Here is a 27,263-nt window from a genome sequence, read left to right as displayed (position 1 = left end):
AAAGCAAGTCATGTTCCTGGGCTGAAGAAACTCTAAGGATGCTAGTCGCTAGGGAGGGGAAGCCAGGCATTGCTACATGATGTCATTACCCGGATGGTCAGACACTTAGCATATTAGTCTTTTATATATGAGTGACCACTCTAACCTTTGTAAATGTATAAAAATCCATTAACAACAGAAGTGTGGAAAAAGAGATCTTATTCAGAATATCACAACAGAATCATCTATTAATAATCAAAACCAGACAACTGTGTGATCTATATAAAGAAAATTATAAAACTTTACTGTAAAATGTAAAGACTTAAGAAATATCCTGGTTGGGAATGCTGAGTATTTTTTAAATGTCAGCACTTTCCAAATTGACTTATGAGTTTAACATAATCGTAGTCCACATTTAAATGAAAATTTAAAAAAGCATTTTCCATTATATATTTTTTAGTTTTAAATATATTATTTATTTTATTTAGTTTTAAGTATATTTTCATTGATCTCAGAGAGGAAGGGAGAGGGAGAGAGAGAGATTGAAACATTAATGCTGAGAGAGAATCATTAATTGGCTGTCTCCTGCACACCCCCCACCAGGGATTGAGCCCAAAACCCAGGCATATGCCCTTGACCGGAATTGAACCTGGGACCCTTCAGTCCACAGGCCAGTGCTCTATCTGCTGAGCCAAACTGGCTAGGGCTAAATGAAATTTTTAAAAGTTTAACATCATTATTCTGAAATTTCCTTAAAATAATGCCCAAGTGAGAACAAAGACAATTTAAAAACAAGAATAATAAGGAGGGACTATCTCTGATGGTATTAAAGCATATCAAAAAACACAGTAATGTAAACATCATGGTACCATACCATTACTGGCTTCAGTTATGGGAGGTGATTAAAGCTTAAGTACTTAAGGAAATTTACTTAGTTGCCTCGGTATTTAAGCAAGGAAAATTTATCAACCTGAAAAAGTAAAATATGACCTTTTAATGAAAATTAAGATTAACCAACATTGACTTTATGCTTAAGAGAAGGGCCCATCCTGGCTGGTGTGGCTCAGTGGTTGAGTGTCGACCCATGATCTAGGAGGTCATGGTTTGATTTCCAGTTAGGGCACCTGCCCGGGTTTCAGGCTTGATCCTCGGTAGGGGGCATGCAGGATGCAGCCTATTGATGATTCTTTGTCATCATTGATGTTTCTATTTCCCTCTCCCTCACCCTTCCTCTCTGAAATCAATTTAAAAAATTGTTTTAAAAAAGAGACGGGGTGCTCGCTTCGGCAGCACATATACTAAAATTGGAACAATACAGATAAGATTAGCATGGCCCTTGTGCAAGGATGACACGCAAATTCATGAACTGTGCCATATTTTTTTGTGCTTTTTTTTAATGATGTCTGTACATAAAGGCAGTTCCAAAATAAAGAAAAACTTAAAAAAAAAAAAAGAGAGAGACGGGTGGGGGGTGGGAGGGATGGTCATCTGATTGGCTCTGGAGTGTCATTACCTCAACAGTCATATCCCAGACTGACTTCCCAGAAAACGACTTTGGTGTATCCAAGGGCTGGTCCAAGCCAGACAATGGCTCCCTTCTAAAGCAGTCATCGAAATCTGTAGAACAGTCCTATGGCGGTGTCTGATACATTGTGTAAAAGGATAAAAGATTCACTGTGTGTGCTCTTTAGTGAAGACCAGTGAGACAGAAGGTGTTGTTTCTTCTCTTTTAGGGTGAAATAGTTAAGAAGTATACTCAGTTCAATCCTAAAACCTATGAAGAGAGGATTAATTTAATCTTACAGATGTGTGTAGAAGCTGCAGCAGAAGCTGTAAAACTGAACTGCAGAATTTTGGGCATAGGTAAGATTGTGAATTACATGTCCAAGAAATGTTCATTTTAATGTACAAAACTTACTGAGTCCTGCTGCATGACTGAACATCAACTCCCTGTCTCCAGGCCCTGTTTGTGGCCACCAATCAGCATTATGGGAAAAGCATTGTTAGTACTGTATATCTGGGAACTATAGATTTAGCTTAGGACTGTTTGTCATTTCTTTGCAATCCTTCGTAATATTTGTCTTAGGATATGTTGGGTGAATTAATTTGTGTTCCAAGCCCAGAAAGTTGGCACACTTTTCTAAGATTGCTAATTAGAGTTCCTTTGCCTGTGTTTGTGTTTGTGGTGGAGCTCAGGTATTTCCACAGGTGGCCGTGTAAATCCTCGGGAAGGAGTTGTGCTGCATTCAACCAAACTGATCCAAGAATGGAACTCTGTGGACCTCAGGACTCCCCTGTCTGATACTTTGCATCTCCCCGTGTGGGTAGACAATGATGGCAACTGTGCTGCCATGGCGGAAAGGAAATTTGGCCAAGGAAAGGGCCTGGAAAACTTTGTGACATTTATTACAGGCACAGGTAAGAGTAGGGGACGGTTGCTTCAGGAGCAAGAGTGTGTGCTGGGGCACACCTTTAGCACTTCGCAGCTTGCTTGAGTAGGGCCTGAAAGTGAGCCACACAGGAGAGCTGCAGTCTGCTCAGGTCGTTTCTGAGCATGGCTGTGGCCTTCTAAAATCTCAGGAGCTTGTCAGAGCTATTCAAACCCCTTACTCCCCAAAACTTCTCATCCCCCAGCTTTTCCTCCTAGTGTGTTTGGTTAGTATATTGTTTGCCCCCAGTTACCCAGTTCCCTAAGCAGCAAAGACCAAGTATATTTTGCCTTTAAATGCCTTTGACAGATGCCCCTTGTGCAGCCCCCTGGGCCCTGGGAGAGTTCTGAGGTAGGTGAGATAAAGGCAAGTCCTTCGAGCTGGTCAAAATAAACCACCACAGCTCTTTAAGAATAAGGTTTGTTCAGCTCCCTCTAGTGCTGCCATCTGTACTGGGAACGGGGCTACTTTTCAAGGCCACTGCCAATTTGTGTGTGTGTGTGTGTGGTGGGGGTTGCAGGGGGTGGCGAGGGGAAGAGGCCGAGGGATTAATGGGACCAGAAAATGCCCGGAAGCTCTTACTAATATTCAGATAAAGCATTCCCCTGGTTGTTGCAAACTTTTGTTTAGTTTCCAGAGTTCCAAAAAAGTTGCCAGTTTAGTCATTGCTTTAGTGGAGGGATGCACTTTTGGAGTTTCCTACTCTGCCATTTTTGCTGATGTCCCAATTTGTTTTTTAAATGAGGAAGCCTCAGCTAATACATGGGCTAGCCAGCATTTGATCCTAGATATGCCCAACTTCAACACTTGTGTGCTCTTAAACTCTACATTATACTACCTCCCCTTTAAGCTCATATACTTCTTCTCTTAGTCTTGAACACAGTGTCACAAGTCGGGCTATCATTTCCTGGCACAGAGCAGTTAATAAGCTGCAAATGAGAGGGGTGGGCGTTGAAGAATAGGTGCCCCCAGCAGTAACAGATGGCAGGAAAACTAAAAAGCAGAGCCTGCTAAGGCAGAATGGCCTTTACTCCTCAGTAACTCCCAGATTCCATAACAAAGACAGTCACTGATATTCGTAATTCCTGAATCAAAAATTTTTAGACACGGTATTAAGAGGAGGCAAAATCATATTCATATTCTGTTTAAGAAAGTAGGAGGTATTTGATACCTTAGAAAGATTGTCTGCCCCCAGAGCAGGGTCTGAGACAAGGATTTAGGTGTGGGTATTTTATTTTGGCAGTGATCCTGGGAAGCAGGAGTGAGGGAGTGGGAAGAGAGTAGGAGAGTCACTAGAGGAGACATGATCAAAGTTGTCTTGAGGGCAGTGGGGGCCGAAATCGACTGGAACCTCCCAAAAAGCCTGCAGAATACCATCCAGAATTATCCACTTGGGTCTGCTGGCTCCTGTCTTGCCTTAGTTGAGGGTTGCCTCTGGGCACTGTGCTTGCATGGTTGACCGAGTTCTTTAGTGTTGGAGAAAGCCTCGGGGAGAACAGTGGACAGTGTGCACTTGAGGTGGTCTGTCATCACAAGGTGAGTCAAGCAGATGCAACACAGGGTATCAGAAGATCTGCTAAAATTTTTTCCATCCAAGATGATTCCAAATAGTTTTGGTACTTAGTAAGTTTCAGCTACTAGGAAAGTAGGCACTGTATAGAACCTCATATTCCCAAGCTTTCCTTAACAGATGAGGCATTGCCATATCAGTTTTCTGTCTCAAATGAAGAGCCACCTCAAGGATTGCTGTCTCTCTGTAGGAATTGGCGGGGGAATCATCCATCAGCATGAATTGATCCATGGAAGTTCCTTCTGTGCTGCAGAACTTGGCCACCTTGTTGTGTCTCTAGATGGGCCTGATTGTTCCTGTGGAAGCCATGGATGCATTGAAGCATATGCCTCTGGAATGGCCTTGCAGAAGGAAGCAAAAAAGCTACATGATGGTTAGTTTCTTTCTTCTGAGGGATTAAATAGCCAAATGGTAGAAAAATACTTCAAAGTAGGTATTCCAAAGGGGGCTGAGCACTGAAACCTGAGCTCTTAACCTTTTCCCTTCCTAGAATATGAGTGGGGTGGGGCTCTCTCATACTGAAGCTCCAAAGCTTCCTTAGTCCTGACCCATGTCAACACTCTTCCTCTGCAGGGGTGGAGGGGGACAGGGGTCCTGAGCTACAGGGGAATGGGGAAGATGTCTTTCATTTTTTAAAAAAATATTTTTTTTTCATTGATTTCAGAGAGGAAGGGAGAGGGAGAGAGAAATAGAAACATCAATGATGAGAATCATTGATTGGCTGCCTCCTGCATACCCCCTACTGGAGATTGAGTCCGCAACCCTAGCATGTGCCCTGACCAGGATCGAACCTGGGACTCTTCAGTCCTCAGGCCAACGCTCTATCCACTGAGCCAAACCAGCTAGGGCTGTCTTTCATTTTTGTTTTCTAAGCTCCTAGCACAGGGGCTTAATACACATCAATACACATTTTAATGAAGAATTAAATGGAGGAATGTAGTTTAGTTTTTGAATTCTAAAAGGTCTATTTGAACTAATGCTGTTTCTAGATGTTATAAAAGTCAAGATGGTTTCCATTCTAATGCAAGAGGAAGTCATTTAATATCATATGTCTCAGGTGCAGAGAGAATGATGGCCAAGAAATGTAGATGTATATAAGGACACCAGCGTTCCCTCCCACCTTCTCCACAGAGTGAAGGGAGTGTTAGGTGCTGTCCTAAGAGGTCGAGAGTCAGAGGGTAAATAACACTAGTGAGGCAAGTCTGAATGGGCACGGGAACATTTCCAAGCTTGGGAGGCAGTGATGTTGGTGCATAAAGGCAGAGTATCATGTAGTAAGAGGTAAGCCAGAACCAGCAGCTAATGGAGAAGCCACTGAAAAATTTTAGGGAAAAGATACAGTCAGATCTGAATTTTAGATTCTTCACTGAATTGTAAATTTTTGTTTCCTGGGAGGAAAATGGTAGTTGAATAGAGGATAGCTTTAAATGGGGCAGTTCTATAGAGTGACTTCGTTTTCTGGATGGACAAGTTGGGGTTGGGGATATAAGAGGAGGAACAGGTTTTGAAGGAAGGTAATAGTTGGGTACCAGTGGGACATCCATATGCAGGTGGAAATGCATAGGAGGCAGCTGGCTACAGGGGCCTGATGCTCAAGAGAGAGGACTAGGTTAGAGGTAGGGACATCCATATGCAGGTGGAAATGCATAGGAGGCAGCTGGCTACAGGGGCCTGATGCTCAAGAGAGAGGACTAGGTTAGAGGTAGGGATTTGGGAATCAGCATGGAGGTGACAGTTAAACCTCTGAAAGAGAAATGAATGATTTAAGTCAAGAATGGAACCCTGCAAAACAGGAACGCCAGGAAAGGGTCAAGTCACAGAAGCCAAAAGTGGAAGTGTTTCAGGGAGATTGTAGTCTGTAGTGTCAAATGCTGCTCATGAGTAAGAGAAAATCAGAAACGTTCTTTGGTTTTGGTCATGAGGACATCACTTGAAGCCCTGAAGTATTTTTTCCAACCTTGTTTTTATCACCCCTGATAAGGAACCTGCTTAGATGTTTTTTCCTAATCATCTCACCCCATGAAACTCTAATACCACAGATATGTTCTTTGTTTATGTACTCTCTGTATAAAAAGATTTTTTGCCCCCAAGAATCAATTTCTGCCCCCTCTCCCCCGGGGGAGCAAATGCCTGTCTTAACGAAATTCAATCAAATAGTGGAAGCAGAAGCCTAACTACAATGAGGAAGAGGGGAGAAGTGGAATCTGTTAGCACGTGCAGGTGGAAAGGAGACAGTGGAAATGGAAGCAGTGGTTGGGAATGCAGGGGAGAAAGGATGGTCCAGACCTACAGAAAGGTCCTTGAAGCGGGGGGAAGAGATGAGTGCAAAGCCTGGCAGAGGGTCCAAAGAGAGGGAACAAAGGAATGAAGATGTGCATGTACAACCCTGCTTATAGTTGGGGGCTGAAAAGGAAAGGAATTCCTGCCTGTCCTTTATTATCTGAGAGGTCAGAAATATGAAAATGTCTTGGTCAGGTGAGAGTGAGGGTGGGCAGGGGAAGAAGGTCTGAGGAGGTGAAGCCTTAGACGAGGCAGCTTGTGAGGGCCCCCAGGAGATAGGCGACCACCAGGTGACATTCAGTGAGCCGTCCGCATGGTTTCGCTTTTCTCTCACCAGAGCCCGTGCACAATAGAGAAGGAGGCAGGTTGATCTGAGCTGGTGACTGGCAGAGTGAGGGACAGAAAAAAAGGACTATAGGTAACAGAAATACCTACTGTTTATTTACCATTAGTCTGGCCCCCATTTAACTAAAAATACTTCATGGTCCATTATGTCATTTAATCCCTAAAATAATCCTGTTAGGATGGGTATTAGTATATTACCCCAGTCTCACAGAGAAGAGAAACATGGTGACATGAAGTGGACAGGGTTGTGCAGCTCGTAATGACAGAGCTGGCAGCTGAACCAGGTCTGTGCTGTTTCCTAGGTGCTGTGCCTTCCTCCATGGAAAGCGGGGCGCTGGCCGGTGATGCCACATTGCATCTGGGCTGGATAAGGAGGGGGCGGAGTGCAGAGGAGTCTGATGGATTTGCTGGGGGGAAGCACTGCAAGGGCTCTGCTTCATCTGGAAGTGAGAAGTGGGAATGCTAGAGGGGAGGAGGCAGTTCAGCTCAGAACTGAGGCTTTTCGTGAGGGACGTTTTGGGCAGTGTATAAGCAGGCAACGAGAAGGCAGCAGAGGCCGCTGGGGAATACATAGGGATGTTTATGAGTGATGAGCTTTGCAAATGTGAAAATACTGTCTTCTCACTTGGGGGCTCGCTGCCCACTGGCACCATTGTAGTTTGGCCTCCCACAGGGCTGCCACAGCTCAGATTGACTGTCTCTCCTCCTCACCTCTGCTCAAACAGAAGACCTGCTCTTGGTGGAAGGGATGTCAGTGCCAAAAGACGAAGCTGTGGGTGCACTTCATCTTATCCAAGCTGCGAAACTTGGCAACGTGAAAGCCCAGAGCATCTTGAGAACAGGTGAGTGTCAGCTCCTGGCAGCTTTGCCAAAGGGGACAGGCCCTGAGACCACCTGGGGCTCCCCCAGATGTTCAACTTCCCTCAGGACTGGTGCTCTGGGGTGTTACTTAGAGGCATTTTTCCTGTTTACTGAGAAAAAGGGACTTGCCTTCAAGGTATTTGGCAGCATTGTCTTTTTAAGCGGGATTTTTTGTTTCTTAGTTTAGTTTTACAACTTTGAAGAAACAACCTGTTCATTTTATAGGAAATTTAGAGAAATATGAGTAAGGAAAAGTGTCACTTTCAGTTTTACTGTTTCAGAGATATCAACTATTAACATTTCCTACCAGTGTTTTATTTCTTTATAGTTGAGACCATAAAGTACAGTACATACCATTTTATACCCAGCTTTTTTCCAAAGTATCTCATGATTATTTTCTCATAGTCAGAATAAATCATGAGCTTGGCCAGTATGGGTCAGTGGTTGAGCTTCAACCCATGAACCAGGAGGTCTCGGTCCAATTCCTGTTCAGGGCACATGCCTGGGGTGTGGGCTCGAACACCAGTGTGTGTGTGTGTGTGTGTGTGTGTGTGTGTGTGTGTGTGTGTGTGTGTGTGTGTGTGTGTGTGTGTGTGTGTGTGTGTGTGTGTGTGTGTGTGTGTGTGTGTGTGTGTGTGTGTGTGTGTGTGTGTGTGTGTGTGTGTGTGTGTGTCGGGGGGTGTGCAGGAGGCAGCTGATCAATGATGTTTCTATCCCTCTCTACTTCTCCCTTCCTCTCTCTGAAAAAAAAAAAAATCATGAATAGCTTTAAAAGTATGGCTTCAGGTACTTTTTATTACATAGTGTGGATGTTCCTGGCTGCTGGCTCTTTTCCATCTTCCTCTTCGGCACTTTTAATTTAGTTCTCTTCCTGAAACTTATTTTTTTATTTTTCTGTAGCTGGAACAGCTTTGGGTCTTGGGGTTGTGAACATCCTCCACACTGTGAATCCTTCCCTGGTGATCCTCTCTGGAATCCTAGCCAGTCACTATATCCACACTGTCAAGGACGTCATCCGCCAGCAAGCCTTGTCCTCGGTCCAGGATGTGGACGTGGTGGTTTCAGATTTGGTGGATCCTGCCCTGCTCGGGGCCGCCAGCATGGTTCTGGACTACACAACACGCAGGATCTACTAGGCTTCCCCGGAGTGGTCACCGACAGAGACTCTCAGGTTGTCTTTTAGATGTGCATTTCTTAAAAAGCAAATCTGATATTTAAATTTGGTATTTGGCAGGTGACTTTGCAGGGAAGTTTGTGTTTTTAGTCTCCTCTTCCAAAGTCACCTTTCCCAACCCCCATTTTTGTAGCTGCTGCTCTTTCTGGGGTCATTTCAGCTCACACCCTATAAATATCACTCACAGTTTTCTGTGTCAAAAGGAGCTATAATAGCCTTAGACCTCTGCTTACTAGATGTACCACTCAGACCGGCAGGTGTTGCTTGGGAATGTGACTTTGATACTAGAGTTTGGATTATTAATCCTTCCTCCCTAAACTTAGATGATAGAAAGGGATCTAGTTGGCACAGAAGGAAATCTCACCATGAAAGCTTTAAGTGAACTTTTTAAAGACAGTTTTATTGAGGTGTTTTTAAAGTGCCCAGTTTGATAAGCTTCAGTATATGTATGCACCTGTGAAACCATTCCCACAATCATATACTGGACATATTTGTCACCCCAAATCATTTGTTATTACTCTCACAGAACCTTGAGCAGCTTAGACCAGGGATCTGAATGACAGTGGCCTTAGTGACCTTGTCTTCTTAAGGACAGCTGAGAACCCACTAGGACTTACAGTCTCTGAAGGAGATTAACCGTCTCAAAAGGATTGTTGCTACTGACAAGCAGACACCTCTCCCTTCAGTAGCCTTTCATACAACATTGAATATGGCCCTGGAGTGTCTATCATGGCAGTGTTTGTGTCAGACCTAGACCCCACGTCTGTGACTCTGAATTCCGGCTCAATAAGATTCCATGCTTTCATGATACAGAGGCCACGGTTCTTGCTGTCAATTACAACCTGGAAGAAAAACTATTAGCCACCACTTATTAAGTGCCTACTGTGTGCCAGGTTCTGAACTAGGTGTGCCTCAAATACATTATTCTAAATTGTTGCAGCCTGTGACATAGGTGTTTTAATTCCCATTTTAAAGAACCTCAAATTGTCTTAATGTTTAAACATACCTAAAACTATGTGGCTAGTGAGTCTTAAGTGACAGGGTTTGATCCCAGATCCCCTGTGCTTTTTCTGCTAAGCTACATAACCTCTCATATCAAAAAGCTTTCAAAATGTGAATATATTCTAATTTACTGCAGGCTATCAAAAGCTTTATTTAATAGTATCTCAGTAGTAATAACTCGATTTATTCATGGCATAATGTGTAAGCAGTGAATTGAATCAAATATTCCTCTGTGCTGTGTAAATTTTAGGAGCACAGTATTTGAACTAATGATAGGTTTCATGGATACTTTTAAATGAGCTAGAAAAGCTTATACATGTTTTTCAAACTGTTTTATTACATTAGGAGAACTGCAAGGTTTCTATAATAATATTGTTTCAGTATTAGCAATATAAAATAAAGCTAAGTAATCCATATTACATTTGTTCTCCTTCCTAGTGGGTTAATGTGAAAAAAAAAAAAGATTAATTCTTAGAACTCTACCAGCCCGGAAATAGTCCAGGTCTTGGTTATTGTTGAAACATTCCCAGTGATTCCTGGGAGGGAAGTAGTCTGCTTGGCCATCAGTGTCTGGGGTAAGAGGGTGTACGGTGAACGGGCATCAGATGTTCCTTCATGAAATATGGAACCACTCTATACATCAGATAATTGCATTGCTACCTAAATATATGAAGGATGGTACTGAATCTAAAACCAAATCTTAGTTTTCATTAAATTCATGGGAAGACTAATATATTCCAACATAATTATTACATATGGTTAATTGTCATATCTTAATTTATTTTAATGTAAATGTTTTTGTTACTGAGCCAAATTCTAAAGAAAAAATAAATATACGTCCTTGTGGAAATCCTAGCACTTTTATTATATTGTTCTTAAATTAACTCAACTAGCTAAAAGCACTTCCCTTCCCAAAAGAGATTTACATTTTTGCATTGCTTTCTGAAGGTCATGTAATTTCTTGAAGTCATCTAATATGGATTTCTTTTTTTTTTTTTTTTTTTATTGCTTAAAGTATTACAAAGGGTATTACATATGTATCCATTTTATCCCCCCGCCCTAGACAGTCCCCTAGCCTCCCCTATCACCCAGTGTCTTATGTCCATTGGTTATGCTTATATGCATGCATACAAGTCCTTTAGTTGATCTCTTACCCCCCTACCTCCTGCCCCCCAACCCTCCCCGGCCTTCCCACTGCAGTTTGACAATCTGTTTGAGGCAGCTCTGCCTCTGTATCTATTATTGTTCAAAAGTTTAGAATGGTCTCTATTGTCCATGAATGAGTGAGATCATGTGGTATTTTTCCTTTATTGACTGGCTTATTTCACTTAGCATAATGCTCTCCAGTTCCAATATGGATTTCTTAACCAAAAGAAAAATAACTTTGATAATGGAAAGCATTATTAGGTAACATTTAAAAAATATATTGTGAAATGATCAGTCTGTCACCATATATAGTTATAACATTTTTTTACCCTTGGGAAGAGAGCTTTTAAGATCTACTCTCAGCAACAAATATGCGACACAGTTATTAACTACAGTCGCCATGCTGTATATTACATCCCCAATTAAGTACTTATTTTGTAACTGGAAATTGGTAACTTTTGACTCTTCACCCATTTCACCCACCATCTATCTACCCTCCCACCCCTGGCAACCACCAGTCTGTTCTCTATACCTATGAACTTGGTTTGTTGTTATTTTTTAGATTCCACATGTGAGATCAGACAGTATTTTTCTTTCTCAGTCTGATTTATTTCACTTAACATAATATCTTCAAGGTTCATCCATGTTGTCACAAATGGCAAGATTTTATTTTTCACTAGGGGCCCGGTGCACGAAATTCGTGCACTGGGTGTGTGTGTGGGGGGGGGGGGGGGAGTGTCCCTCAGCCCAGCCTGCCCCCTCTCACATACTGGGAGCCCTCAGGCGTTGACCCCCATCACCCTCCAATCGCAGGATCGGCCCCTTGCCCAGGCCTGACGCCTCTGGCCTAGGCGTCCGGCCCGGGCAGCGGGGACCCGCAGTGGCAGCGGCCCCACGATCATAGGCTTCGCTTTAGGCCCAGGCAAGGGACCCCTAGCTCCTGGAACTGCCAGCTTCGACCGTGCCCAGCTCCCATCGCTGGCTCCACCCCTACTTCCTGCTATCACTGGCCAGGGCGGAAAAGGCACCTGATTCTCTGATCATGGCTGGGGGGGCAGCTCTTAGCGCTTCCCCCTGGGTTTCCGATCACTGTCAGTGGCAGGGGGCTTCTTCCTGCTTTCCCTTTCGCCTCCCTGCATTGTGCCTATGTATGCAAATTAACCGCCATCTTGTTGGCAGTTAACTGCCAATCTTAGTTGGCAGTTAATTTGCATATAGCCCTGATTAGCCAATGAAAAGGGTAGCTCATACGCCAATTACCATTTTTCTCTTTTATTAGTGTTGATGGCTGAATAATAATCCATTATCCTATATAATAAAAGCCTAGTATGCAAATTGTCCCCTTGAGCGGTCGTTTGACCAGGAGTTCAATCAGAAGACCGGGAGTTCGACCACTCACTATGACATATGCTGACCACCAGGGGGTGGCTCAGAACATGGCAGGCATTGCAGTGCTGGCAGCAGGCAGCAGTAGAGGTGCTGCCAGTCCCGATGGGCCCTGACGAGAGCGGAACCGTGGTGGGATGGTGGAACAGGTGAGTGGCGGCGCCAGGCCAAGGTGGGTGCGAGTGGCGGCTCAGTCGCCCCACCGATCACCCCATAGACAGCGACCAGTGGCAGCGGCAGGGGTGGGGCTGGCTCCCCGGCGCTAAGGGAGCTGCCCTGCAGGCGGGATGGTGGAGCAGGTGAGGGGGTGACACCAGGCCAAGGTGGGGCTGCAAGGTTAGGGGCATGAGCTAGGGCTGCGAGCTGGGGCCCGATCTCCACAGGCCACCCTGAGGGACCCCAACTGTGCACGAATTCGTGCACCAGGCCTCTAGAGAGAGAGAGAGAGAGAGAGAGAGAGAGAGAGTGTGTGTGTGTGTGTGTGTGTGTGTGTGTGTGTGTGTATTCAGCACAATTTATCCATTCATCTGTCAATGGAAACTTAAGTTGTTTCCATATTTTGGTTATTTTCTATAATAATAAAAGGGTAATATGCTAATTAGACCAGACTTCTTTGAGGCGTCATTCTGGATGTCCTTCCTGACAAAGCCAGGGCGGGAGTGAAGCCAGCCAGGGTCCAGGGTGCCCGCAGGTGGCAGGAGGAGGGAAGCAGCCTGGGTGCTGGAGGGCGGCCGGAGGAGGGAAGCCAGTGCCGGCAGCCGGGGGAAGGAAGGCCTACTCTTGCACAAATTTTCGTGCATCAGGCCTCTAGCTGTAAATAATGATGCAATGGACACAGGGCACATATAACTTTTTGAGTTAGTTTTCTTTAGACACTCAAAAGTGGAATTTCTGTGTTTTATGATCTATTTTTAATGTTTTGAGGAATCTCTGTACTGTTTTCCAAGTGGCTGCACTAACAGTGCACAAGGGTTCTTTGCTTTACATCCTCTCCAACACTCAGTATTTGTCTTTTTGATAATTGCCATTCTAATAGGTGTAAGGTGGTATCTCATTGTGGTTTTGATTTGTATTTCCCTGATGGTTAGTGATGTTGAGCATCTTTTCATGTACCTGTTGGCCATCTGTATGTCTTATTTGGAAAAATATTTATTCAGATCCTCTTCTCATTTTTTCTTTTTGAATATATTTTATTGATTTTTTACAGAGAGGAAGGGAGAGGGATAGAGAGTTAGAAACATCGATGAGAGAGAAACATCGATCAGCTGCCTTCTGCACACTCCCTACTGGGGATGTGCCCTCAACCAAAGTACATGCCCTTGACCGGAATCGAACCTGGGATTCTTGAGTCCACAGGCTGATGTTCTATCCACTGAGCCAAACCAGTTAGGGCCCTTTTCTCGTTTTTTAATCAGATTGCCTTTCTTTGCTATTGAGTTCTATGAGTTCTTTAAACTCAGTTTTGGATATTAACACTGTATGATATATGATTTGTAAATATTTTTCTCTCAGTAGGATGCCTTTTTATTTTGTTAATGGTTTCCTTTGCTGTGTGGAAGCTTTTCAATTTGATGTAGTCCCACATATTTAGTTTTGCTTTTGTGACCTCTGCTTTTGGTGTCAGATACAAAAAAAAAAAATCACCACTCACCAAGACAGATGTCAAGGAGCTTAACTGCGTATGTTTCCTGTGGAGTTCTGTGGATTCAGTTCTTACATTCAAGTCATTAATCCATTGAGAGTTAATTATTGTGGTGTATGGTATAAGATAGTGGTCCAGTTTCCTTGTCAATACAATTTATGAAAGAGACTGTCCTTTGTTGTATACTAGAGACCCAGTGCATGAAAACTCATGCACTGGAGAGGGTGCGTCCCTCAGCCCGGCCTGCCCCCTCTCACAGTCCGGGAGTCCTCAGGGTGGGAGGCAACCCTTCCATCAGGGGAAGGCAACGCCCCCATCACACCTCTGCTGGCAGTGCAAGCCTTGGCAGGCCGTGGTGACCTGAGCCTCGGGTGGCCCTGGGCGGCTGGGCAGCTGCCATCTGAGGCTTGTCTGTGCCTCGGGCCCACCCTGGGCAGCTGAGGGCGGGTCTGGCCACACCGCATGCCTGCCGCCACCCCCCCAGCAGTGCTGAAAAGACTGGGGGACTCCAGCGGGTCTGAGGGGACTGGGCGCTGCCATGTTTGTGATGTGTGATGGTCAATTTGTATATTTCCTTTATTAGATATGATTGTTGGCTCCTTCAATGTAAGTTAATTGACCATACATGTGTGGGTTTATTTCTGGGCTTTCTGTTCTGTTCCATTGATATATGTGTCTGTTTTTATGCCAGTACCATACTGTTTTAATTATAATAGCTTTGTAATATAGTTGGAAATCAGGGAGCTTGATGTCTCCAGCTTTGTTCTTTCTCAAGATCGCTTTGGCTATTCAGGATCTTTTGTAGTTCCATGTAAATTTTAGGGTTGTTCTATTTCTGTGAAAAATGCCAGTGGAATTTTGATAGGGATTGCACTCAATCTGTAGAATGCATTGGGTAGTATGGGTATGTTAATGTTAAGTCTTCCAACCCATGAGCACAGAATATCTTTCCTCCCTAGCTGGTTTTGCTCAATGTTTAGAACGTTAGCCTACAGACTGAAGGATCTCAGGTTTGATTCCTGGCACCAGTCAGGCGGGTGTGGTAGGCAATCAACCGATGTGTTTCTATCCCATCAATGTTTCTCTCCCCCTTTCCACTCTCTATAGAAATCAATGGAAAAAATATCCTCTGGTGAGGACTAACAAAAAAAAGTTTCCATTTATTTGTGTCTTCTTTAATTTCTTTCACCAGTGTCTGATAATTTTCAACATACAGATCTTTTACTTCCTTGATTAAATGCCTAGGTATTTTCTTTTTAATATTGTTGTAAATGGGATTGTTTTCTTAACTTCTCTGATAACTTATTAGTATATAGAAACAACTTTCTATGTATTGATTTTGTATTCTACAATTTTACTGAATTCATTTATTCTAACAATTTTTTGGTGGACTCTTTAGGGCAGTGGTTCTCAACCTTCCTAATGCCGTGACCCTTTAATACAGTTCCTCATGTTGTGGTGACCCCCAACCATAAAATTATTTTTGTTGCTATTTCATAACTAATTTTGCTACTGTTATGAATTGTAATGTAAATATCTGATATGCAGGATGTATTTAAGCAACCCCTGTGAAAGGGTCATTTGACCCCCAAAGGGGTTGCGAGCCACAGGTTGAGAACCGCTGCTTTAGGGTTTTCTATATATATCATGTCATTTACAAATAGTGACAGTTTTAGTTTTTCCTTTCCAATTTGGATGATGCCTTTTCTTTTTCTTACCTAATTGTTCTGGCTATGACTTTTCAGTACTATGTTGAATAACATTTAAAATTTGACATAAAAAGCAAAGTGGCCCCAAGAAAGCAGTTTGAAACTAAATGTTGAGCACTTGATGAGACCATGGGAACAACTTTCTCCTTTTTATGTAGCCCTATGTGGGTAATGTAGGTTTTAGAAGCAATCCCAACTTACTACTGATTGCTGTGTCACAAGCCACCTCAAAACTTAAGAAGCTTAAACAATAATCGCTCTGACATGTTTTCTATGGGTCAGGAATCTGGGATAAGGCTCTCCTTGGCAATTCTAATGCAGGGTATCTGATGCACTTCCAGTTAGTACCTGGAGCTGGAATAGCAGGAGGCTGGAATACTAGCGACTGGCCAAGCACCTCTCTCTGCTTGTAGTTTCAGGGCCTCTCCATGTAGGTTGGATTGGGCTTCCTCACAGCATGTCAGCCTCAGGGTGATGCTCAAGGACTACCAGAGCTTGTGTGTTCCAACAGATCAGCAGGCAAGCTGCACTGCCTGTTATGACCAAACCTTGGAAGTCACATGGCATTACTTTTGTCATATTATCCAGTCACCTCTTGATCTGAAGGATGTCAGAGACTTTACTGACATTTTACAACTGTCACATTCACCTTAAGAAGCCCATTTGGTATGGAAGGCAAGACCAGTCCAGATGGCACCACCAGAATGACACCAAAAGGTAAGCTGTGAGCATAGAGGGCCATGGGAGCTCAGGGGAAGGAGTAAGGGAAGGCATTGTAGAGGTGTCCTTTAAGCTAATTCTTAAACTGGATTTTGACATGTTGGGTGGCATTAACAAGGCCCAGAAGTAACAAATGGTTGGTGAACAACAGTGAGTGATTGCTCGATTGCAATCCAGGGTAGCTAATGGGAAGAAATGAGTAAAGAGGCCAGGTGGGCAAGATCAAGAATGCCCAACTAAGAAGCTTGGAAAGGGGCAGGTAGGCAGAAAAATAATGGCGGTTCCTCTCCCCTTCAGACATAACTACAGTAGGAGTGTTGGTGAACTTTCCTTCTTGGCAATGGCAAGACTACCCCCTCCAGAGTGTGGTATTAACAGGAGTTTATGTCAATTTCCAACTTGAAAATAATATCAGGTAAATAAGCAGATTTCGGTAATGTGGCTTTGTTACGTGAACCATCACCTAAAACAGGGGTGGGGAACCTTTTTTCTGCCAAGAGTCATTTAGATATTTATAACAACATTCACGGGCCATACAGAATTGGCTGCTGTGGCTCAGTCAGTTGAGCATTGCCCCATGCACCAAGAGGTCACAGGTTCCATTCCATTCCCAGTCAGGGCACATGCCCAGACTGCAAGCCTGATCCCCAGTAGGGGGAGTGCACGAGGCAGCCCATCAGCGTTTCTATCTCTCCCCTTGCCCTTTCTCTCGCTCTAAAATAAAATATACATTGAAAAAAAAATCTTGTTATATTTGATCAAACATTTAATTAACTCACCCCTAATGCCTTGGCAGGGCCAGACCAAATGACTTCTCGGGCCTTATACAGCATGCAGGCTGGACGTTCCCCACCCCTGACCTAAAATGTGACGGATTCTGAGGGCACATAACAAATGTGTTGATGCTTGAATAGAACACAGCCTCCTAGAGGCATCTGTTGTGTTGAGCAGTGTGGTCTAGAACTTTCTGTGCTGGAAATACTGTGCTGTGCCATACGGATAATACCTAACCACATGTGCCCCTGAGCATATGAAATATAGTAGGACTAGAGTGTGCTTTTAATTTTAATTAACTCTAATTTAAATAGTCACGTGTGTCTACTGTATTAGCCAGCAATTAGATAAATATTTGACACCAGAGATATGAATATGAGCAAAGTGCTATGGGGATCCAGAGTAATGGGGCTAGTCACACACTAATGCCACCCTGACTCAGGTTTACTGGCTGGATCCAAAGGAGTAGTACCCCCAGAGACGCCGCCACTGAAATATACCATCCAAGACCCTAAAGTAAGGGACAGACAAGAGCCATCTGGGAGAAAATATATAGGTTGGTGAGGGGTTAACTTTTAGCCCGGGAACTCCCTTTCCAAATGGAAACTTCAAAGACAATAGAAACTTGGAGCTATTTTAGTTGAAAGCAGGGGTGGAGGCCCAATGACTGTGCTGCCTCGGACTTAGAAATGACAAAAGTAAATTCCTCATTCCTTTGAACCTCACTCCAAACTGCAGCACATCTTGAGATCAATAATGAAGCTACATGTTTATTGTTCAAAACAAATTTATTCTCAGAATGCACAAAAAGCACAGGTTGAGGCTACCGTGGGAGGCTTCCCTCCCCCTGCTGCCACCTCCCCCTCCTCTCTGCCCGGGAGAACACAGTTGAAGGAAGAAACATGCAATCACAAACAATGAGTAACTCTAAAGACAAAAGGTTTGGTCCAAAAGAACTCAACATGATTAATCCAATTAGGTGAAGAGCTTCACTGAGTAGGATTAAGATATTGCAGATGTAGTGTTTCACAGCATGGCTCTTCAGTGCACCAGGGGGGCCTGCTTGAGGGAGATGAGGACAGAGCGCATGCGGGAGACGTCTTTGGCCTGCTTGCTGGACTTAGGGTTAAAGTCACACAGCCGGGCCACCCGTTCCCACTCAGTGCCTGGGGATGACTCGTCAATGTCATTTACAAAGGCTTCTTCTGCTGCCCTGGAATCAACAACAAAATATGTTGGTTTAATGTAGAACCTTGTGAGCTACCTGGTGGCTGCCTTGGTCTAGAAGCGACTGCATCTTCATGCCTGACTTAATGGCATTCTGGTTTTCTAAGGAATCACAGCCCTTGGCCCAGGTCAGAGTCAAGAGCAGACATGTGGCCAGCTCTCTTAGGCACAGGGTGCCTGGACTGCTATGTAAAATGTTGGAATACAGGTGTTTGGTTTCAGGGCTCCTCTCTCTGTGTCTGTCTCTGCTGATACAGAAAAAAAGCAAGTCCTTAGCCAGCTACACAATGCCTTCTTTAACAAAAGCAAAGCAGCAGGCTTGTCAAGAACTTGAACAGTACTTTATGTTGGGCTGTGCTAAGTTTCAATTAAATTTAGACTTCAAAAAAGCCCAGAACTCATTGCGCTACAGCTTCTGGATTTATTCCTAAGGCTGGAGAGAAACAGGGTAGATCAGAGGGAATTCAAAACAAGCTCCCATGCTAGCAGGCATTAGAGACTAGAGCCATTCTGGAAGGGGTTTTTAGGACATTCTCCAGTTCAGCCATTTCCCCTCCAGCCAGGTACCTTGGGCCACACCGAGGGCACACGTGGCAGGGGTGGGCACCCAGGGGCTGGAGAGCCCATCAATGTTAGGTGCTTTTTGGTAGGATGCTGCTCTAACATTCTTTCAGTCAAGGTCAGCCCACCCCCACTTGGGAACCTGCTGGTGGGAGCTATAGCTCAAAAGGACAGTGGTTAAGAAGAGGGAAGACACACTATATTCATCTACTTCAACAAGCATCACGGGCAAAGCAAAAGCAATGGAGATGACTGGTCTGTGGGGACAAAGGGTTGCACTCACAGGGATGGCCGTGGCAAACACTGCTGAAGCCAGAGCCACTACAAGACTGCAGCTGCAGAGCACACACAGTTAGGGGCAGTGAGAAAGATTTACTTAACTGTTCTAGGCTGTAGCAAGGATGGCTTATGTTTGTGCTTAAAGGTGAAGAGAAGAAAAGAAACAAGGAGAGAAACTTTAGGTCAGATATAGAAAATGAGAATGAGCTCAATGCAGATGGTCAGTAAGCTAGACATGCCCTTGCCACTCTATGATTGGGAACGTGCAGCTGGCTTTGCTGGGCCACCCTGCTGCCCAGCAAACCCAGATTCAACCTTTCTAGTCTCCATTTCTACTCCAGAGAGAATGTGCAAAAATCAAATCCAACACCACCTGTAAGTCCAGCATTTCACAAGTCTCGTTGCAAATACATCTGGGGGCCCAGGAACCCAGTTTTGTCTTCTACCAGGATGAACATCTCAAGGCTCTAGGCCTCTCAGCCTGTTGTCCACCCTCCCCACAAATTCCTCTCTTCCTCCATTTCACTTTCATGTTTCTTCAAAATCTAGTCCTAACATTTAAAGAGGAAACAGCAAGAACAGTTTCCAAGTCTTCAACAAGACTGCTTAGATAACATGAACCCCTTAAAAAAAAAAAAAACACAACTTCCAAAGATGCAATTTTCTTTGGGGAGAAAAGCCAAAGTGGCTCATATCAGCCAGCTTTGGCTACCTTGACCTTGAAGCTGGGGCCTTTCTGCGCAAGGGTGAGGGAACAGGGCATCACAAGTTGGCAACTAAACCATTTCTGACATATAAGACCATAGAGAAACCATTACAGGCCCCCATCAGAGACAACCCCCTCTGCCCAAGGGAGAGGCAACCAACTCCACATTCTTCGAAGAAACCACGTGTAGAAAATGTGCCCCGACTGGTTCCTAACCAGGACATCTACCTCTCCTCATCTACCTCTGGCAGGGGCGTAGTGGTGGCAGCAAGAGGTCAGAGCCCTCCAGTCCCAAAGCCTTCCCAGACAAGATCACAAATGACCCACATTTTGAAAGGGAGTCAGCTTCCTTCTGTCCAAAACCCCAAATATGAAAAATGGCAATCAGAGTTGTAGGAAGTCATGATTCTGCAAGAAAATCATTGGATCATACCCCAGCTTATCACCTATTAGTCAGCCCCCGAAGTGCCAGTTTGAAATAATTTGAAAAGCAAAGCAACTTGTGGCATAAAAGGTGCATTAACTCTAAATGAAAAGTAGAATAAAAAAAGGAAAAGGAATTAGTTTTGCAACATACACATAACCAATCACGTCAGCGAAGGGTTGTTTGTAGAAAGCTTCATCTGCCACCCTAGACAGCAAGAGATCCAAAAGGCAGGCAAGCAGGCAGGAAAAAAGAGAGAACATTGAGAAGCAGAAACATCTCAAATCCACAATAGAGGCACAACTTCTCTGGGAAAGCTGTTCCCATGGCTCTCTCCTAACCCAGCAAGGGTTCCAGCGCTGGAGACTCCAGCAGGCACTGTTTCCTGCTGGCCTGCTCCACGGGGAGTCTCCCTTTGCCTTACCTCAGCCACAACAAGCATTTCTTAAGAACCTACTTATGGGCTAAGCCCGTTTAGAGTCACTATGTTGGTTCAATTCTCAACCCCCGCAACCTAGGACATATTAAGTGTTCTCACCTCACTTTACAGATGAGGTAATGGAAGCCTACAGATGAAGCAACTTATTCAGCAGTAAGGCAACGGGCAGAACTCCCAACCAAAGCTGCCTGGCTCTTTTCACTGCATATTAGTACTTCCCAGCTGGTGTAAGCCATGTCACCCTCCTGCCAGGCTCAGTAACTATCACTGGGTGTACCAGACAAGCTAGGTCCCAAAGTCAGTTTTTTCTTGGATTATCCAATTACTGCTTCCCCACACTGGCTGGGTGGGATCAATTTCCAGTATCTTAGGAACCCATATGGCCACTTCAAAATTCCCACCTTAGAGAAAAAAGCAGCTGGAGGCAAGTGGTTTAGTGGAAAGAACTGCAGATTAGGGTCTGGCTCTGGGTTACTGTGTCCCTGAACAGACTGTCTGCCTGTTCAGTCCATGCCAGACTTGACTGCTTTAACAAGGTGAGGCCCAGAAGCCAGCACTTAATTCTTTCTTAACTCTCACTCACATCAGGAATGTATCAGAATGGCAGGGCTCTGAAACAAAAAGGGCAGAATGCTGAGTGGAGGAGTTTACACCACAGAGGACAGGCTGGCCTTAGATTCTGTTGTCCCAGGCTGCCCACCTCGTCCACTGTGGGTGGGCAGGGAACCTCCCTCAAGGAGCCTTACCCTGTCCTTTGCCAGGTCAGTTTGGGACACAGGCGTGGAAGGGACATTTTTTTTAAAGGACAATCATGCCTGGTTATTAACAAACTCACATATTTATTCGAAGGGAAATGCTAGTGATTTTTTATTTTTAAACTCACATACCCTTTCTTCTTTACCATTTTGGTTTTTATATGGAAGTGTTGTGTGGAAATTTAAAGAAAGCAAAAATAACAGCAAGATTGTAACTCGCAGTGAGTCAGTAGGAAAACAGAGTTGTTTATGGGCAAAATAAGTGTGAGGGAAAGGAAACGTAGGCCAGCTTGTAAACCCATAATCCTTTTAGTTTACACAAGGACTAAACCTAATCAATTTCAACTGTGTTTTGCTTCTGCTGGAAGAAAATAAAGGTTTAATGACTCCTGTCAGGGCATCACTAAGACAACAAAAGCCTGAATATCAGGCTTTGGCTCCTTTGCAGCTAGCCCCAAAAGTGCTGGTCTGTGACGGCACTGCTGTCATGATTACAGACCCAGGACAAATGGGAAAGCTCATACAACAAACACAGACGGCCCTCCACCTGCTTGTTCTTCACCCCCCAGATAGAGGGGCCTCAGAGCAGCAATCCTCAGGCAGGCAAGGCAGGAAGGGGCTCAGGGAAGCCTGGGAGAAGAGGGGGGAATGCTTTCGGGCATCTTAGGAGGCTGATACTCACGAGGGCATGGAAAAAATGTTTGCCTCACTGAGCATCACGGATTCCCCAAACTTTTATAAGCCTTGAGAAAAGTGAAGCTAAGTCAGTACTAAAGCTACCTATAAAAGGGGGAATGTTTGTTATGGTTTAGGAAGGGACATGGTCTGGGGTTGTTCTACAGGAAAAAACTCCTCTGACTGGCTACTATGAAAAGAGAATTCTTTTCCATGTGCTGTCCCTTAATTCATGGCTCCTGTGCAGTGACATTTAGGCCCCAACTCAGGATAAAAGGAGGGAGATGCAGGCTGAGGACTGACAGACTAGAGATGCTGTGACAGGGTCTGTTGACTGTTCTGCCCCCTGCACGGTGCCTGGCACAGATGTGCTCTGAAGGCTTCAACGGAGGCATCTGGAAGCAGAAAGCCTGAGATACTTGCATTAAAATAGGCCCTTGCTACCCGGAGTCTCCTCTTTCAAACTTCCCTGCCTTATCTTTGTGGTCCCCCTTAAAACATCCAGTTGCTGCAAGAATCACCCAGTAAGAACGAGAATGCTTGAATTGAGCACCCTCGTTTTCTTTCCTCAAAATAGTCACTATTTACCTGTAGACAGACAATGAGAAAGATAAGTCACTTTAAACAGATAATTGAGACTTCTTTAGTCCCATGGGACTCTAATGTTTGAGTCAAGCTTAAATGGGGAAGGGAGAGCCATAAGCAATGTCGAAATCTCCAGGGGAGGGTGTATGCCATTGGAAGAAGTCCCCAAAGTGATTCTATAATGGCTTCCACCTCAGCCACTGAAGAACTGGCGTGAAGTGTAAAAACCATCCCTGGATCCTTGGTGACAGTGGCTAGTGCGGCACTAGCTTTACACACTGAGGGTCAGCCCTGTCTGTGCTGCAAGGTTTCTACAAGGCAAGTGATCTGGTTTCTAAACAGTTCTACATTTCCAATGAGTGGTTAAGTTTAACTCTCTTCCTCTCTCTGGTACCTGAAATTCATCTCTGAGACTATCCAACCCAACATCCTCAAATTCTACGTAAAGAAAAGTACACCAAGCCCTAAATCAATGCCCAGATGGACTAAACCTTTAAGACTAAGCTCCTAAAAATAGGTGTAATCAGTCTCTTCAAGGACAATCGATTCTGTATACAGACAGAAGGGATTCAGTTTAGCAAAACTGGCTTGAAAAAATTTCTGCAATGGGAAACCTATCCCCAACATAATATTTTAAGTCTGAGAATCTGAATGTCAACTTGCTTAAGCCTCAGGGACCCAGTTTTGCCAAGTACTTCAGAGCAGACTGATAGGCTAAGGCAACACACTAGGGTAAACAGCATCTTATACAAAGCACCCACTCATCTCTCTTTAGAGCTGTGAACTCACAGCTGGGGGAAACTATCTTGAATAAGCAAAAGATAAAGAGGCCTGGCCTGTCAGCACTTCAAAGCGATCACAAGCTCAGCAGAAGCCCCCAACCTGAGAGCAGTCCCACCATACTTATCACAGAACTTCAAATGGAACCAGTAAGCACAGAGAATGCATCCGCCACAGGAAGGTGGCCAGGACAGAGGCTCAAACCTGGCATCTGAGGGGCAAATGACAGAACCAAGGATGGCCAACAGGAGATCACTGAAGACTGCTACATAAACAGCCCATCTGTTCTACCAGGGTTGCTCCACAATGGCCCTGGCTGGCAAAGCCATCAGCTCCCTCTTTTTTGGCAAATGTCCATATAATAGAGCTGACAGAGAGATGGGCACTTAAACCCACTTCTGCCTCTGAGGACAGAAGCCTAAGACTCTTTACCTTGAAAATTAAAACTATCCCCAAGACCTGTCTTTATACTGAAGTGAGTGAAGTCAATCCAGCAGGGAAAGCAAGCCCACGGACACCGTGGCGAGCAGCACTGCCTCTGCCTCTCTGAGCCAATTCCTCATGGACGCTAGGCATGCAGCATTAAGGACACAGCTACTGGTCAGTGGGGATACGAGAATGTTTCCTCCGACGACTCAAGAGCATTTTTTTAAAAGTCAACTCAAGATTTTTTTAGACACAAATAAATACCCAGAGAACCCCTAATTCTGAAGTCGCAGTGTTGGATGACCTTCTTTGGCTACCTAATTACCAATCACATTTTCCCACTAACAGACTCCTCTGTGAAGCAGCTTTCAGAGGGCAGGGTTATAGGTAGGGGATACAACATGACGAAATTTATCATCATTTCCAGTGGACTAAGATCCTGGTATTATAGTCATGAAACAGCCTTTCATTTCAGAGTTACATCTTTACACATGGACCTGATCCATGAAATAATTTTTCCTTTGCTGTATCATACCATTACAGGTGGTACATATGAATCAAACTCTTGGTTGAAGAGCTAAACTCACTATAACTGGGAAGGCTAACAGCTAAATTATGCTCACATGAACCAAGAGACTTGCAACCTTTATTTCAAGCATTTTTTGAAAACCTGCAAACACATTTCACACTAAAAGAGATATTAGCAGCTGAGAACCTATCCTGGCTTTGGAAATGGATTTGACTCAATCTTGGAATACAAGCTGTGCCAAGAAGCACCATGGACTAACCTGTTGTTTGCTTTTGTTTTTTGTAACTGCTCATCCTGCCTCGCATACCACTCTTCCAGCTCCTTTATTGCTTTTTCTTTCCACTCTGCTTCTTGCTTCCGAGAGTTGGCATCTTTGAAAGAAAGGAAAAATGACACAAATGAAACAAAACCTGTGCAAATGTATATTGGGAGAATAGTCAGGAGGGAAGAAAAAATTCTATTTTTCCCTGTTTGTACATCCAGCTCTTGACCTCAGTGATTCTATCCAAGGTGTTTCACCACATTTTATCCCAGTCCACTGACACTATCACTAGTTGGTAGTTTGTTTTTGTTTTTTTCTTTAGGGCTTTAGGAGGGGCGGCCAGGGGGTGGGGGTGGGGGTGGGGGTAGGGGGGCACAAGAGTGGAAATACTGACTTTTAATAGAAACAAGCCTTTGGGGGCACCAACTAGGGTAAAAGCAATTACAGGTTTTTTTTTCTTTTTTGGTTAATCCTCATGGATGATATTTTTTCCAATGATTTTTGAGAGGGAGGAAAGGGAACTGAAAGAGAGAAACATTGCTGTGAGAAAGACACATCAATTGGTTGCCTCCCACACATGCCCTAAGGGGATCGAAACCCCTGGCCAGGAATCCAATCCATGATCCTCTGGTGTGCAGGCTGACACTGTAACCACTGAGGCACACTGGTCAGGGCTACAGGTGATTCTTTAACAATGCTGCCAATATCAGTTCAGGGTTGGCTATTCATATTAGATAATCCTTTTTTAAAAATACAATCTTTGCTTTCAGAGAAGAAAGGGGAGGGAGGGAGAGAGAGAAACATCAATGATGACAGAGAACCATTGATCGGCTGCCGCCTGCACGCCCCACACTGGGGAACGAGCCTGCAACCCAGGCATGTGCCCTGACGAGGAATTGAGCCGTGCCCTCCCGGTTCACAGGTTGACGCTCAACCACTGAGCCATGCCAGCCAGGCCATATTAGATAATCTTTTAACAAAATCTCACAATTTATATTCCACACCTGAGGTTGAAAATTGTTCTATAAAACACAAGATGGCACTCTCTTAACTAAATATGGTAGAAGCACCTCTATGAAGCAGAATGCTATTAGGAAAATTACCAGAGGTAGAGAAGATTTAGGAACCAGGGAACAGTAGAGTATAGATGTTCAAGTTAGGAGGACTGCAAAATATTTATCCCTGCTTAGACTGCACAGTGAGTTTGTGACAGAGCTAATGAGAAACTCCAGTGGAGTGAACTGCAGGGCGTTGGGGATCATTATTAGCAATTATTCACAAAGGTTCCAGAAATTAGAGAAAATGCACACCCAGCAGGAAGTTTTTCAGGTTTAAATATGGGTTTTCCTAACATTTAACTAAAATAAAGAGACACATGTCAGTAGATAGTAGGAGAAAAGGCATTATGTCACAGCCACTGCCGCAGTTGACACCTAAAGTTACCCAGATACTTCACTTGAAAACATGCTCTTAAGGACATCCTTTCTCACTTAATCTTTACAACAATCCCATGAAGGTAAACTGTAGTCTCATAGTCAGCAATGAGAAAAACTACAGCTCAGAAAGTGAGAAATCATTATAAAGGTTACAGTGAGCGACAGAACCAAGACTCAAACCCAGGTCTGGCTGTAAAGCTCACATATTCTTACTTCATTATGCTGCCTCCAGGGGCGGGACAGAAAGGGAAGCAAGCCAAGAAATAATCTTAAGATGAGACTGAAGGTGGTAGCCACTGGTCCAGACTAATGTTTGGACAGTGTAGAGCCAGAGCCCACCCTGTAATTAGTATCCTCAAGAGGGAGAGTATAAAGCAGTGGTGGTGACAACCATTCAAGGGAAGAAATGAAGCATTTGAGGGCATTTTAGGGACTTTGCAAAAAATGTCTTGTAGAAACAACCTGCAGAAAGCAGTAACTGCTAGAAACAGCCTAAGAGCATCTAAAAACCCCAAGTTTCACATTATAAAAGAACTTTCACCCTGTTATCTAACTTATCAGATGGTGACCTATTGCTCAGAGGATAATTATTTTACTCAGATTTTCCACTGATGACTCAGTATATAAACTTCTGGTGCATGTCTGTCCACGTCACTAAGTGTATGCGGAATGGAGGGCGCTATGATGCAATGGGAGATGCTGAGGGTTGCCAGTGCCATGTGGGCAAGAAACTGGAAAATACTATTTTCAAAATGTAAGGTCTCCTTTTCAAGACTGGTGAAATTACTTCCAAAAAATTGCCCTTTGATTGAGGAGTATTTTCTTTCTGTGTAGTCTGATAACTTTTTAAATGTTATTACATAGTAGGAATAAAATATCATGGAAATTTACTCAAATTTTTGTCTAAATAAAAACTGTTACCATCTGTACAAACTAGGTTCTGCATAAAACTCCTTTAAATTGTCTTCTTTTACAGATTTATGAAGTGACACTGGCAATAAGAATTTAGAATTCTTAAATGTTTAGCTTGATGAGACAACTATCCAAGCCATAATACAATCTCTGAGTATGGAAGAGAGAAGAGGGAGGGATAAAGAGTCCCCTTAGAAAGCAGGGCACACTGACAGCTGTCTCCTTTGGCCATCCTCATTACTATTCACAG

At 44.0% G+C, this 27,263-nt stretch overlaps 2 protein-coding genes, 1 long non-coding RNA gene and 1 other non-coding gene across 12 annotated transcripts in view; 3 read left to right on the top strand and 1 right to left on the bottom strand.

The window, feature by feature from the left end:
- Positions 1 to 10,495, top strand: part of GNE (glucosamine (UDP-N-acetyl)-2-epimerase/N-acetylmannosamine kinase) — a 55,967-nt gene extending 45,472 nt beyond the window's left edge. For 3 of the 4 annotated variants that reach the window (XM_059657334.1, XM_059657332.1, XM_059657335.1), the window contains 5 exons: positions 1,713 to 1,842; positions 2,176 to 2,397; positions 4,169 to 4,351; positions 7,329 to 7,445; positions 8,365 to 10,495. In XM_059657334.1, coding sequence (XP_059513317.1) covers positions 1,713 to 1,842; positions 2,176 to 2,397; positions 4,169 to 4,351; positions 7,329 to 7,445; positions 8,365 to 8,600 — 888 coding nt within the window. In that variant the 3' untranslated portion in view covers positions 8,601 to 10,495. The remainder of the gene's footprint in view (positions 1 to 1,712; positions 1,843 to 2,175; positions 2,398 to 4,168; positions 4,352 to 7,328; positions 7,446 to 8,364) is intronic. The other variant, XM_059657333.1, reaches the window with a different exon arrangement.
- The window catches only part of CLTA (clathrin light chain A), a 44,247-nt gene that overhangs the window by 1,074 nt on the left and 15,910 nt on the right, over positions 1 to 27,263 (bottom strand). Inside the window, exons 4-7 of one of the 6 annotated variants that reach the window (XM_059657336.1) lie at positions 24,663 to 24,774; positions 20,368 to 20,421; positions 19,187 to 19,222; positions 17,787 to 18,230 (exon numbers count right to left, since the gene is read on the bottom strand). In XM_059657336.1, coding sequence (XP_059513319.1) covers positions 18,059 to 18,230; positions 19,187 to 19,222; positions 20,368 to 20,421; positions 24,663 to 24,774 — 374 coding nt within the window. In that variant the 3' untranslated portion in view covers positions 17,787 to 18,058. Of the gene's footprint in view, positions 1 to 8,058; positions 8,658 to 17,786; positions 18,231 to 19,186; positions 19,223 to 20,367; positions 20,422 to 24,662; positions 24,775 to 27,263 lie in introns of those variants that run through there. The other 5 variants (XM_059657337.1, XM_059657338.1, XM_059657340.1 and 2 more) reach the window with 5 other exon arrangements.
- LOC132212959 (U6 spliceosomal RNA) lies at positions 1,254 to 1,360 on the top strand. Its single transcript, XR_009447871.1, has one exon. It is a non-coding gene; the product is annotated as a U6 spliceosomal RNA (small nuclear RNA).
- On the top strand, positions 15,346 to 17,981 carry LOC132212145 (uncharacterized). The gene is made up of 2 exons (XR_009447663.1): positions 15,346 to 16,240; positions 16,541 to 17,981. It is a non-coding gene; the product is annotated as an uncharacterized LOC132212145 (long non-coding RNA).

The sequence above is a fragment of the Myotis daubentonii genome, chromosome 11 (assembly GCF_963259705.1).
Source record: "Myotis daubentonii chromosome 11, mMyoDau2.1, whole genome shotgun sequence".
Classification (NCBI taxonomy): domain Eukaryota; kingdom Metazoa; phylum Chordata; class Mammalia; order Chiroptera; family Vespertilionidae; genus Myotis; species Myotis daubentonii.
Note: the sequence above shows the minus strand (reverse complement) of the source record. Positions and strands in the feature narration are given on the sequence as shown.